General features: G+C 43.4%; 1 protein-coding gene across 1 annotated transcript in view; it reads right to left on the minus strand.

Annotated features, from left to right (window-relative positions):
* The window catches only part of LOC139394233 (mdm2-binding protein-like), a 65677-nt gene that overhangs the window by 12628 nt on the left and 38250 nt on the right, over nt 1-14799 (minus strand). The window contains exons 17-18 of the mRNA XM_071142255.1: nt 10579-10674; nt 7605-7868 (exon numbers count right to left, since the gene is read on the minus strand). Of these exons, the coding sequence (XP_070998356.1) occupies nt 7605-7868; nt 10579-10674 (360 nt within the window). The remainder of the gene's footprint in view (nt 1-7604; nt 7869-10578; nt 10675-14799) is intronic.

Below are 14799 nucleotides of genomic sequence, written 5' to 3' on the forward strand. Positions count from 1 at the left end.
AAACCCTCCTCAGCAGATTTATATCTACTGGTCACATCACCTGAGGAATAAAACCATCATTTATATCTCCTGAGGAATAAAACCCTCCTCAGCAGATTTATATCTACTGGTCACATCACCATTTATATCTCCTGAGGAATAAAACCATCACCTGAGGAATAAAACCCTCCTCATCAGATTTATATCTACTGGTCACATCACCTGAGGAATAAAACCCTCCTCAGCAGATTTATATCTACTGGTCACATCACCTGAGGAATAAAACCATCATGTATATCTCCTGAGGAATAAAACCCTCCTCAGCAGATTTATATCTACTGGTCACATCACCTGAGGAATAAAACCCTCCTCAGCAGATTTATATCTACTGGTCACATCTCCTGAGGAATAAAACCATCATGTATATCTCCTGAGGAATAAAACCCTCCTCAGCAGATTTATATCTACTGGTCACATCACCTGAGGAATAAAACCATCATGTATATCTCCTGAGGAATAAAACCCTCCTCAGCAGATTTATATCTACTGGTCACATCACCTGAGGAATAAAACCATCATGTATATCTCCTGAGGAATAAAACCCTCCTCAGCAGATTTATATCTACTGGTCACATCACCTGAGGAATAAAACCCTCCTCAGCAGATTTATATCTACTGGTCACATCTCCTGAGGAATAAAACCATCATGTATATCTCCTGAGGAATAAAACCCTCCTCAGCAGATTTATATCTACTGGTCACATCACCTGAGGAATAAAACCATCATGTATATCTCCTGAGGAATAAAACCCTCCTCAGCAGATTTATATCTACTGGTCACATCACCTGAGGAATAAAACCATCATGTATATCTCCTGAGGAATAAAACCCTCCTCAGCAGATTTATATCTACTGGTCACATCACCTGAGGAATAAAACCCTCCTCAGCAGATTTATATCTCCTATGAAACGACATATAAAGGGTATCAATGTGTGAATAATTAACATTCAGTTCCACTTTGAAAGACAATATGCTGACCGCAGACTATGCGGCTTCCGCAACCTAAATAGCACCCCATTTCCTATTTAGCGCAGTACTTCTACCCTGTAGGCCCTGGTCAAAAGTAGTGCACTATATAGGGAATAGGGTGCCATTTGGGATTACTCCTGTAAGAGTCAGCAATGGAATTTGCTGCAGAGAGTCACGATAAACTATTAACAGTCCGTAAAGAACAGTAACTGCAGAGGGGAACTATCTCTCCCTACCTCCGTCCGTCCGTCCGTCCGTGTGTGTGTGTGTGCGGGTGTGTGTGTGTGCGGGTGTGTGGGTGTGTGTGTGCGTGAGAGAGAGAGAGCGAGAAGTTTTCAAGGGGTAAAACTTCAAACACATCTGAATACCTCAGAACCCGGAAACAGCATTTTCTTTTCTACAACTATCAGATGTGTCACCAACACTGCTTGATGTTAACTACTGTTAGGTTGAAACCCATTTCAGCTTGATGTTAACTACTGTTAGGTTGAAACCCATTTCAGCTTGATGTTAACTACGGTTAGGTTGAAACCCATTTCAGCTTGATGTTAACTACTGTTAGGTTGAAACCCATTTCAGCTTGATGTTAACTACTGTTAGGTGAAACCCATTTCAGCTTGATGTTAACTACTGTTAGGTTGAAACCCATTTCAGCTTGATGTTAACTACTTTTAAGCGAAACCCATTTCAGCTTGATGTTAACTACTTTTAAGCGAAACCCATTTCAGCTTGATGTTAACTACTTTTAAGCGAAACCCATTTCAGCTTGATGTTAACTACTGTTAGGCGAAACCCATTTCAGCTTGATGTTAACTACTGTTAGGTTGAAACCCATTTCAGCTTGATGTTAACTACGGTTAGGTTGAAACCCATTTCAGCTTGATGTTAACTACTGTTAGGTTGAAACCCATTTCAGCTTGATGTTAACTACTGTTAGGTGAAACCCATTTCAGCTTGATGTTAACTACTGTTAGGTTGAAACCCATTTCAGCTTGATGTTAACTACTTTTAAGCGAAACCCATTTCAGCTTGATGTTAACTACTTTTAAGCGAAACCCATTTCAGCTTGATGTTAACTACTTTTAAGCGAAACCCATTTCAGCTTGATGTTAACTACTGTTAGGCGAAACCCATTTCAGCTTGATGTTAACTACTGTTAGGTGAAACCCATTTCAGCTTGATGTTAACTACTGTTAGGTTGAAACCCATTTCAGCTTGATGTTAACTACTGTTAGGCGAAACCCATTTCAGCTTGATGTTAACTACTGTTAGGCAAAACCCATTTCAGCTTGATGTTAACTACTGTTAAGCGAAACCCATTTCAGCTTGATGTTAACTACTGTTAGGTTGAAACCCATTTCAGCTTGATGTTAACTACAGTTAGGCGAAACCCATTTCAGCTTGATGTTAACTACTGTTAGGCAAAACCCATTTCAGCTTGATGTTAACTACTGTTAAGCGAAACCCATTTCAGCTTGATGTTAACTACTGTTAGGCGAAACCCATTTCAGCTTGATGTTAACTACTGTTAGGCGAAACCCATTTCAGCTTGATGTTAACTACTGTTAAGCGAAACCCATTTCAGCTTGATGTTAACTACTGTTAGGTTGAAACCCATTTCAGCTTGATGTTAACTACTGTTAGGTTGAAACCCATTTCAGCTTGATGTTAACTACTGTTAGGCGAAACCCATTTCAGCTTGATGTTAACTACTGTTAGGTTGAAACCCATTTCAGCTTGATGTTAACTACTGTTAGGTTGAAACCCATTTCAGCTTGATGTTAACTACTGTTAGGTTGAAACCCATTTCAGCTTGATGTTAACTACTGTTAGGTCGAAACCCATTTCAGCTTGATGTTAACCATTGTTAGGTCGGAACCCATTTCAGCTTGATGTTAACTACTGTTAGGTCGAAACCCATTTCAGCTTGATGTTAACTACTGTTAGGTTGAAACCCATTTCAGCTTGATGTTAACTACTGTTAGGTTGAAACCCATTTCAGCTTGATGTTAACTACTGTTAGGTTGAAACCCATTTCAGCTTGATGTTAACTACTGTTAGGTTGAAACCCATTTCAGCTTGATGTTAACTACTGTTAGGTTGAAACCCATTTCAGCTTGATGTTAACTACTGTTAGGTGAAACCCATTTCAGCTTGATGTTAACTACTGTTAGGTTGAAACCCATTTCAGCTTGATGTTAACTACTGTTAGGCGAAACCCATTTCAGCTTGATGTTAACTACTGTTAGGCAAAACCCATTTCAGCTTGATGTTAACTACTGTTAAGCAAAACCCATTTCAGCTTGATGTTAACTACTGTTAGGTTGAAACCCATTTCAGCTTGATGTTAACTAGTTAGGCGAAACCCATTTCAGCTTGATGTTAACTACTGTTAGGCAAAACCCATTTCAGCTTGAGGTTAACTACTGTTAAGCGAAACCCATTTCAGCTTGATGTTAACTACTGTTAGGCGAAACCCATTTCAGCTTGATGTTAACTACTGTTAGGCGAAACCCATTTCAGCTTGATGTTAACTACTGTTAGGCGAAACCCATTTCAGCTTGATGTTAACTACTGTTAAGCGAAACCCATTTCAGCTTGATGTTAACTACTGTTAGGTTGAAACCCATTTCAGCTTGATGTTAACTACTGTTAGGTTGAAACCCATTTCAGCTTGATGTTAACTACTGTTAGGCGAAACCCATTTCAGCTTGATGTTAACTACTGTTAGGTTGAAACCCATTTCAGCTTGATGTTAACTACTGTTAGGTTGAAACCCATTTCAGCTTGATGTTAACTACTGTTAGGTTGAAACCCATTTCAGCTAGATGTTAACTACTGTTAGGTTGAAACCCATTTCAGCTTGATGTTAACTACTGTTAGGCGAAACCCATTTCAGCTTGATGTTAACTACTGTTAGGTCGAAACCCATTTCAGCTTGATGTTAACTACTGTTAGGTCGAAACCCATTTCAGCTTGATGTTAACTACTGTTAGGTCGGAACCCATTTCAGCTTGATGTTAACTACTGTTAGGTTGAAACCCATTTCAGCTTGATGTTAACTACTGTTAGGTTGAAACCCATTTCAGCTTGATGTTAACTACTGTTAGGCGAAACCCATTTCAGCTTGATGTTAACTACTGTTAGGTTGAAACCCATTTCAGCTTGATGTTAACTACTGTTAGGTTGAAACCCATTTCAGCTTGATGTTAACTACTGTTAGGTTGAAACCCATTTCAGCTTGATGTTAACTACTGTTAGGTTGAAACCCATTTCAGCTTGATGTTAACTACTGTTAGGCGAAACCCATTTCAGCTTGATGTTAACTACTGTTAGGTCAAAACCCATTTCAGCTTGATGTTAACTACTGTTAGGTCGAAACCCATTTCAGCTTGATGTTAACTACTGTTAGGTCGGAACCCATTTCAGCTTGATGTTAACTACTGTTAGGTTGAAACCCATTTCAGCTTGATGTTAACTACTGTTAGGTTGAAACCCATTTCAGCTTGATGTTAACTACTGTTAGGTTGAAACCCATTTCAGCTTGATGTTAACTACTGTTAGGTTGAAACCCATTTCAGCTTGATGTTAACTACTGTTAGGCTGAAATCCATATGAGAAATAATCCTGATGTCCTCAGATCTGACAGCGCCTCTCTAGGGATTAATCTATAGATGAACATGACTGAATGACTGGTGTTAACCCAGGGGACATGGAAACAACAACCAAGATAAAACATTGATGAGCCTAGAAAGAAGAAGATAAATCCTGCTGTTTCTGGTCAAAGGGAACAGAGAAATCCTGTTGTTTCTGATCAAAGAGAACAGATAAATCCTGTTGTTTCTGATCAAAGAGAACAGAGAAACCCTGCTGTTTCTGATCAAAGAGAACAGATAAATCCTGTTGTTTCTGATCAAAGAGAACAGATAAATCCTGTTGTTTCTGATCAAAGAGAACAGATAAATCCTGTTGTTTCTGATTAAAGAGAACAGAGAAATCCTGTTGTTTCTGATCAAAGAGAACAGATAAATCCTGTTGTTTCTGATCAAAGAGAACAGATAAATCCTGCTGTTTATGGTCAAAGGGAACAGAGAAATCTTGTTGTTTCTGATCAAAGAGAACAGATAAATCCTGTTGTTTCTGATCAAAGAGAACAGATAAATCCTGCTGTTTATGGTCAAAGAGAACAGAGAAACCCTGCTGTTTCTGATCAAAGAGAACAGATAAATCCTGTTGTTTCTGATCAAAGAGAACAGATAAATCCTGTTGTTTCTGATCAAAGAGAACAGAGAAATCCTGTTGTTTCTGGTCAAAGGGAACAGAGAAATCCTGTTGTTTCTGATTAAAGAGAACAGAGAAATCTTGTTGTTTCTGATCAAAGAGAACAGAGAAATCCTGCTGTTTCTGGTCAAAGAGAACAGAGAAACCCTGTTGTTTCTGATCAAAGAGAACAGATAAATCCTGTTGTTTCTGATTAAAGAGAACAGAGAAATCCTGTTGTTTCTGATTAAAGAGAACAGAGAAATCTTGTTGTTTCTGATCAAAGAGAACAGAGAAATCCTGCTGTTTCTGGTCAAAGAGAACAGAGAAATCCTGTTGTTTCTGATCAAAGAGAACAGAGAAACCCTGCTGTTTCTGATCATCAAAGAGAACAGAGAAACCCTGCTGTTTCTGATCAAAGAGAACAGAGAAATCCTGTTGTTTCTGATTAAAGAGAACAGAGAAATCTTGTTGTTTCTGATCAAAGAGAACAGAGAAACCCTGCTGTTTCTGGTCAAAGAGAACAGAGAAACCCTGCTGTTTCTGATCAAAGAGAACAGAGAAACCCTGCTGTTTCTGATTTAAGAGAACAGAGAAATCCTGTTGTTTCTGATTTAAGGGAACAGAGAAACCCTGTTGTTTCTGATTTAAGAGAACAGAGAAACCCTGTTGTTTCTGATCATCAAAGAGAACAGAGAAACCCTGTTGTTTCTGATCATCAAAGAGAACAGAGAAACCCTGTTGTTTCTGATCAAAGGGAACATTTCCATTAGGGAACGTCTACTTTGTGAAGTGCGTGTGAGCAATAACTAAATTCTCCTTTGCACTCCTTCTAAACAATGTCATTTTTAAAAAACTTTGTCAAAGAGTAAAGTCAACTAAACGTAGTCCACTCTGTTCATAACAGATTCTAGTTTTGGGAGCAGAAAACTGTATCGAGATTAAATGTTTCATCGATGAAAAAAATGAAACAGAATGTCGGCTAAAATCCATCTCGCTCCATCTTTCCCCTCCGCCGGCCAATGGGCTTCCTCTCATCACCATATTTGGTTGTGAGTGGAAAAGCCAATCGAATGCTTCTCATTTATTCATCCTGTGAAATATCTGTGTGTAAAATCTGGCATTTGATGAACAAATATACTGAGACATGCAAACATCCCAAGATTAAATGTAACGAGTAGAGATAGTGGGTGGCCAAATACAACCTAGCAGTAGAAGACTATCACATTGTAATCTATTCCCCTACGAAGTTTATTGTTACAAGGTTTCAAACCTAGTTCCACTTTAGGTAACCTAAGGCTGGAAACGCTGTTTCAATAACACAGATGGGAGCTTCAATCAGTCTGCAGAGTAAAAAACAACAACACCTTCTGTTGAATATAGTCTTTGACCTCTAGCACCTGCTCTAAACCACAGGATGTATGTACGTAACCTTTGACCTCTAGCACCTGCTCTAAACTACAGGATGTATGTACGTAACCTTTGACCTCTAGCACCTGCTCTAAACCACAGGATGTATGTACGTAACCTTTGACCTCCAGCACCTGCTCTAAACCACAGGATGTATGTACGTAACCTTTGACCTCCAGCACCTGCTCTAAACCACAGGATGTATGTACGTAACCTTTGACCTCCAGCACCTGCTCTAAACCACAGGATGTATGTACGTAACCTTTGACCTCCAGCACCTGCTCTAAACCACAGGATGTATGTACGTAACCTTTGACCTCTAGCACTTGCTCTAAACCACAGGATGTATGTACGTAACCTTTGACCTCTAGCACCTGCTCTAAACCACAGGATGTATGTACGTAACCTTTGACCTCCAGCACCTGCTCTAAACCACAGGATGTATGTACGTAACCTTTGACCTCCAGCACCTGCTCTAAACCACAGGATGTATGTACGTAACCTTTGACCTCCAGCACCTGCTCTAAACCACAGGATGTATGTACGTAACCTTTGACCTCCAGCACCTGCTCTAAACCACAGGATGTATGTACGTAACCTTTGACCTCTAGCACTTGCTCTAAACCACAGGATGTATGTACGTAACCTTTGACCTCTAGCACCTGCTCTAAACCACAGGATGTATGTACGTAACCTTTGACCTCCAGCACCTGCTCTAAACCACAGGATGTATGTACGGACCCTTTGCCTATATAGAACATGATGCCTCTAATGTGCCATTTAACAGACTTTTATCCAAAGCGACTTATTGTGCAAACATTTGTTTTATGTATAGGTGGCTCCAGGAATTAAACCCCCTATCCTGGCGTTGCAAGAGCCATGCTCTACCAACTGAGCTCCAGAGGACCATACAAACCTCACTAACCTCTTATGGGGGTGGGTGGCGTCTGTATCCCAGGATCGTCTCTTGATCCTGGGCAGGTCAGAGTTGAGGAGGGCCTCTCCGTCCGGGACACTTCCTGGTTCAGACAGCACGGCCGGCGAGGGGGCGGGGCTTAAGGCGAAGGGGACGGGACAAGGTTCCTTGGAGCAGGTGGTCTGGGTCTCGTAGCGAATCAGACGAGACTGCAGCCGGACGAAGCCCTGGTCCCGGTCCAAGGCCTTGTGTCCCTGCTCGTCCAGACAGAACCTGGGTAGGGTCAAGAAATGAGTGATTCAAAACATAGACCAGTCTGGCGAAATATATAGCCAATAAGGTAGTAGTTAATCATAGATAAAAAACTGAGATCAGGACTAAATTAGCATCAGAACGAGATGGGTCTCTCTCATGAGTCGGCAGAACTTGTCCAGAGAGAAGAAGAGCTGACTGTGAGCCAGGACACAGAGACAGAGGGGTCAGACAGTGAGCCAGGACACAGATACAGAGGGGGTCAGACAGTGAGCCAGGACACAGATACAGAGGGGGTCAGACAGTGAGCCAGGACACAGAGACAGAGGGGTCAGACAGTGAGCCAGGACACAGAGACAGAGGGGTCAGACAGTGAGCCAGGACACAGATACAGAGGGGGTCAGACAGTGAGCCAGGACACAGAGACATAGGGGGTTAGTCTGGACCAGGGAGAAGAGAGAGCTTAGTGATTCAACACAGAGACAGGTCTGGACCAGGGAGAAGAGAGAGCTTAGTGATTCAACACAGAGACAGGTCTGGACCAGGGAGAAGAGAGAGCTTAGTGATTCAACACAGAGACAGGTCTAGACCAGGGAGAAGAAAGAGCTTAGTGATTCAACACAGAGACAGGTCTGGACCAGGGAGAAGAGAGAGCTTAGTGATTCAACACAGAGACAGGTCTGGACCAGGGAGAAGAGAGAGCTTAGTGATTCAACACAGAGACAGGTCTGGACCAGGGAGAAGAGAGAGCTTAGTGATTCAACACAGAGACAGGTCTGGACCAGGGAGATACAGTACTCTACCCTAAGAGGTGGATAGGTTCCTGTCGTCAGGCCCTCAGTACTCTACCCTAAGAGGTGGATAGGTTCCTGTCGTCAGGCCCTCAGTACTCTACCCTAAGAGGTGGATAGGTTCCTGTCGTCAGGCCCTCAGTACTCTACCCTAAGAGGTGGATAGGTTCCTGTCGTCAGGCCCTCAGTACTCTACCCTAAGAGGTGGATAGGTTCCTGTCGTCAGGCCCTCAGTACTCTACCCTAAGAGGTGGATAGGTTCCTGTCGTCAGGCCCTCAGTACTCTACCCTAAGAGGTGGATAGGTTCCTGTCGTCAGGCCCTCAGTACTCTACCCTAAGAGGTGGATAGGTTCATGTGGTCAGGCCCTCAGTACTCTACCCTAAGAGGTGGATAGGTTCCTGTCGTCAGGCCCTCAGTACTCTACCCTAAGAGGTGGATAGGTTCCTGTCGTCAGGCCCTCAGTACTCTACCCTAAGAGGTGGATAGGTTCATGTCGTCAGGCCCTCAGTACTCTACCCTAAGAGGTGGATAGGTTCCTGTCGTCAGGCCCTCAGTACTCTACCCTAAGAGGTGGATAGGTTCATGTGGTCAGGCCCTCAGTACTCTACCCTAAGAGGTGGATAGGTTCCTGTCGTCAGGCCCTCAGTACTCTACCCTAAGAGGTGGATAGGTTCCTGTCGTCAGGCCCTCAGTACTCTACCCTAAGAGGTGGATAGGTTCCTGTCGTCAGGCCCTCAGTACTCTACCCTAAGAGGCGGATAGGTTCATGTGGTCAGGCCCTCAGTACTCTAACCTAAGAGGTGGATAGGTTCATGTGTCGATTAGGGCGGCGGTTAGAGAGTCGGGTCAGTAACCGAAAGGTTGCTGGATGGAAATCACCGAGCTGACAAGGTACAAATCTGTCGCTCTGCCCCTGAACAAGGCAGTTAACCCACTGTTCCCTGGTAGGCCGTCATTGTAAATAAGAATTTGTTCTTAACTGACTTGCCTAGTTAAATAAACGTTAAATTAAAAAATAAAGATTAACCTATGGTAGTGGTAGTGTCCTGTATGTATAGTCCATGGTAGTGTCCTGTATGTATAGTCCATGGTAGTGTCCTGTATGTATAAAGACACCTACTCTAGTCCATGGTAGTGTCCTGTATGTATGAAGACACCTACTCTAGTCCATGGTAGTGTCCTGTATGTATAGTCCACGGTAGGGTCCTGTATGTATAGTCCACGGTAGTGTCCTGTATGTATAGTCCATGGTAGGTTCCTGTATGTATAGTCCATGGTAGGTTCCTGTATGTATAGTCCATGGTAGGGTCCTGTATGTATAGTCCATGGTAGGGTCCTGTATGTATAGTCCATGGTAGGGTCCTGTATGTATAGTCCATGGTAGGGTCCTGTATGTATAGTCCATGGTAGGGTCCTGTATGTATAGTCCATGGTAGTGTCCTGTATGTATGAAGACACCTACTCTAGTCCATGGTAGTGTCCTGTATGTATAGTCCATGGTAGTGTCCTGTATGTATAGTCCATGGTAGGGTCCTGTATGTATAGTCCATGGTAGTGTCCTGTATGTATGAAGACACCTACTCTAGTCCATGGTAGTGTCCTGTATGTATAGTCCATGGTAGTGTCCTGTATGTATAGTTCATGGTAGTGTCCTGTATGTATAGTCCATGGTAGTGTCCTGTATGAATAAAGACACCTACTCTAGTCCATGGTAGTGTCCTGTATGTATAGTCCATGGTAGTGTCCTGTATGAATAAAGACACCTACTCTAGTCCATGGTAGTGTCCTGTATGTATAGTCCATGGTAGTGTCCTGTATGTATAGTTCATGGTAGTGTCCTGTATGTATAGTTCATGGTAGTGTCCTGTATGTATAGTTCATGGTAGTGTCCTGTATGTATAGTCCATGGTAGTGTCCTGTATGTGTAAAGACACCTACTCTAGTCCATGGTAGTGGGAGCTGGCTGCTTGGCTGAAGGGGATCTGGGTCACTTTCCTGGGGGTCAAGTCTGGAGACATCTGGAATGTATTTCCCCTGGAAACACACAGAGACACATTATTGTACAGGAGCTGTGGAGAAGAACACACAGTACTGCAGTGAAGAACACACAGTACTGCGGTGAAGAACACACAGTACTGCGGTGAAGAACACACACTACTGCAGAGAAGAACACACAGTACCGCAGAGAAGAACACACCGTACTGCAGAGAAGAACACACCGTACTGCAGAGAAGAACACACAGTACTGCAGAGAAGAACACACAGTACTGCAGAGAAGAACACACAGTACTGCAGAGAAGAACACACAGTACTGCAGAGAAGAACACACAGTACTGCAGCGAAGAACACACAGTACCGCAGCGAAGAACACACAGTACTGCAGTGAAGAACACACAGTACTGCAGAGAAGAACACACAGTACCGCAGCGAAGAACACACAGTACTGCAGCGAAGAACACACAGTACTGCAGAGAAGAACACACAGTACCGCAGCGAAGAACACACAGTACTGCAGAGAAGAACACACCGTACTGCAGCGAAGAACACACAGTACCGCAGCGAAGAACACACAGTACTGCAGCGAAGAACACACAGTACTGCAGAGAAGAACACACAGTACTGCAGAGAAGAACACACAGTACTGCAGCGATCTGAAGTGAAAGTAAACTCTCCTGTCCTCTGCACCCAAACTGATGAAGTGTGTAAAACAACTTCCTAATGAACTGACAGCTTGAATGTCTAGAACGCTTCTTAATTGAGTTTCTTTTAATGAACATAAATTACTAATTACTAATATTCTTCTCTGCCTTCTGTAAGAGCACTGTCCGATAAAGGCTCTTTATAAATCAGAGGAATTCAATTAGGCGAAAACGTCTTGATTCGAATGCATATCAGAGGTAGACAGCCACATGAAATCATCGTCGCTACATGGTGTCTGAAACATCCTAACTGAATGGTTGTCTGCTGAATGGAGTGGTTTCTCCTCGGGGGAAGAGAAAGTTACAAACAGATGATTCAACATGTTGACGCCACCTTTTTTTTTTGGGGGGGGGGGCATTCCAGTTTCAGACGGTGACAAAACTGATTTGTCCAGAGTCACACTGAAGCGCCAGAACACATTTCTACATCCATATTAGAAGCCTGAAATTTAATTTCATAGACTTTAGTCAGATTGGCGGGGGTCAGTCAGATTGAGGGGGGGGGGGGGCAGACAGATTGAGGGGGGGGGGGGGGGGGGGGCAGACAGATTGGGAGGGGGAGGGGGGGTCAGACAGACTGGGGGGGGGTCAGTCAGATTGAGGGGGGGGGAGGCAGACAGATTGGGAGGGGGGGGGGGTCAGACAGATTGAGGGGGGGGGGGGGGCAGACAGATTGGGAGGGGGGGGGGGGGGGTCAGACAGACTGGGGGGGAGGGGGGGGGGGGGTGTCAGACATATTGGGGAGGGGGGGGTCAGACAGATGGGTTTCCATCCAGATTTTCATGTGAATATTTTAAAATCCACATTAAGAAAATATGCGCATTTTCCCACCAGTGATGTTTCCACCAACCCGACTTGTTGTGGATAAACATCAGTACGTGGTGATGTTGTGCACATAAAATGTAATTTTTCTCTTAACTTTTCATGTACCGAATAAAAATCTAAAGTTCAATGTGTTTCCATCGTATTTTCAACTCTACTGATCAGTTTCTGTCACAAAAACTGTTTTAAACAGCAGACGTGCCTATTCTGGTCTTAGTATGAACGTACGCTCTAGCCAACAGCTGTGTGGGTAGACTAGTCTACATGATGAGATCATTATGGATAACAGCGAGAATATTTATATTTCTCAAATCAGCAGTCAAGCGTCGATCATCACGTCACCAGAACAAGACCATAGATATTTATTGGAAAGGAGCATCAAGCTCATCACCAAAGATTTGTATAACTAACTGAAGATAGACGCCGCCTGTCGTTTCCAATGGGAGCAAATTAATCGTAGTGGGCAGAACAAGCAAGGAGGTGGGCAGAGCCAAGGATGAGCTAAGCGAGAGCCCATTGGTGTGTTCTAGCATGTATTTGCATATTTCCGTTAGGGAACGCCTACTTTGTGAAATAGGCGTACGCAATAAGTCAATTCACCCTTGCACTCCTTCTAAACAACGCAAACAAATATATATATTTGGCAAAGGGCAAAGTCTACTAAACGTAGTCCACTCTGTTCATAACAGATTCTAGTTTTGTGAACAGAAAACTGTATTGAGATCAAATGTTTCATTGATGAGGAAAATTTGCAGAATAATCGGCCAAAATCTGTTTTGCTCCATTTTCCCCACCGACGGCCATTGGGCTTCCTCTCATCACCATATTCGGTAGTGAGCGGAAATGCCAACCGGATGCTTCAGATTTATCCATCCAGTGAAATATTTGACTCACTGTTCTATCCGTGTCATCACCGTGCACTTTAACCACTCCTGTGAAGTTCATCATCATCATTTATTTCATCTGTAGCCTAATAAACTGCATGGTTTACCCAAGTCGTAGTGGGAGGACCACACAACATATCATCGCCTGACTCCAAGTTTACTTTCAATATGATGCGTACTCTCATCTACTGGTGTCCCCCAGGGCTCGGTTCTAGGCCCTCTTCTCTCTATACACCAAGTCACTCGGCTCCGTCATATCCATCACTGCTATGATGATGACATTCAGCTACTTTTCTCCTTCCCTCCTCCTGACACCCATCTCTGCGTGCCCGGCAGATATCTCAGCTTGGATGTCGGTTCACCACCTCAAGCTCAACCTCGACAAGACGGAGCTTCTCTTCCTCCCGGTTAGTGTTAACTACTTTGGAGCACTCAGACACATAAATTGACCAGAGAGGCTGAGAGGCTGTTGTATATCTAAATACGTTAGACAACTTTCTGTAGTAGAGAATGAATGAGTCAAACCACAATACCTGTGAACAACTCCCTACAGTATCTGAACAGAACAGTATCTGAACAGTATCTGAACAGTATCTGAACTGAACAGTATCTGAACTGAACAGTATCTGAACAGTATCTGAACAGTATCTGAACTGAACAGTATCTGAACAGTGTCTGAACAGTATCTGAACTGAACAGTATCTGAACTGAACAGTATCTGAACAGTATCTGAATTGAACAGTATCTGAACTGAACAGTATCTGAATTGAACAACTCTCTAGAGTTACCCTAGTCTCCGGACTAACAGAGTTATCCTAGTCTCCAGACTAACAGAGTTACCCTAGTCTCCAGACTAACAGAGTTACTCTAGTCTCCAGACTAATAGAGTTACCCTAGTCTCTGGACTAACAGAGTTACCCTAGTCTCCAGACTAACAGAGTTACCCTAGTCTCCAGACTAACAGAGTTACCCTAGTCTCCAGACTAATAGAGTTACCCTAGTCTCCAGACTAACAGAGTTACCCTAGTCTCCAGACTAACAGAGTTACCCTAGTCTCCAGACTAATAGAGTTACCCTAGCCTCCAGACTAACAGAGTTACCCTAGCCTCCAGACTAACAGAGTTACCCTAGTCTCCAGACGTCTCCAGACTAACAGAGTTACCCTAGTCTCCAGACGTCTCCAGACTAACAGAGTTACCCTAGTCTCCAGACTAACAGAGTTACCCTAGTCTCCAGACTAACAGAGTTACCCTAGTCTCCAGACTAACAGAGTTACCCTAGTCTCTGGACTAACAGAGTTACCCTAGTCTCTGGACTAACAGAGTTACCCTAGTCTCCAGACGTCTCCAGACTAACAGAGTTACCCTAGTCTCCAGACTAACAGAGTTACCCTAGTCTCCAGACTAACAGAGTTACCCTAGTCTCTGGACTAACAGAGTTACCCTAGTCTCCGGACTAACAGAGTTACCCTAGTCTCCGGACTAACAGAGTTACCCTAGTCTCCGGACTAACAGAGTTACCCTAGTCTCCGGACTAACAGAGTTACCCTAGTCTCCGGACTAACAGAGTTACCCTAGTCTCCAGACTAACAGAGTTACCCTAGTCTCCAGACTAACAGAGTTACCCTAGTCTCCAGACTAACAGAGTTACCCTAGTCTCCGGACTAACAGAGTTACCCTAGTCTCCGGACTAACAGAGTTACCCTAGTCTCCAGACGTCTCCAGACTAACAGAGTTACCCTAGTCTCCGGACTA

Source organism: Oncorhynchus clarkii, unplaced genomic scaffold (genome assembly GCF_045791955.1).
Source record: "Oncorhynchus clarkii lewisi isolate Uvic-CL-2024 unplaced genomic scaffold, UVic_Ocla_1.0 unplaced_contig_9596_pilon_pilon, whole genome shotgun sequence".
Taxonomy (NCBI): domain Eukaryota; kingdom Metazoa; phylum Chordata; class Actinopteri; order Salmoniformes; family Salmonidae; genus Oncorhynchus; species Oncorhynchus clarkii.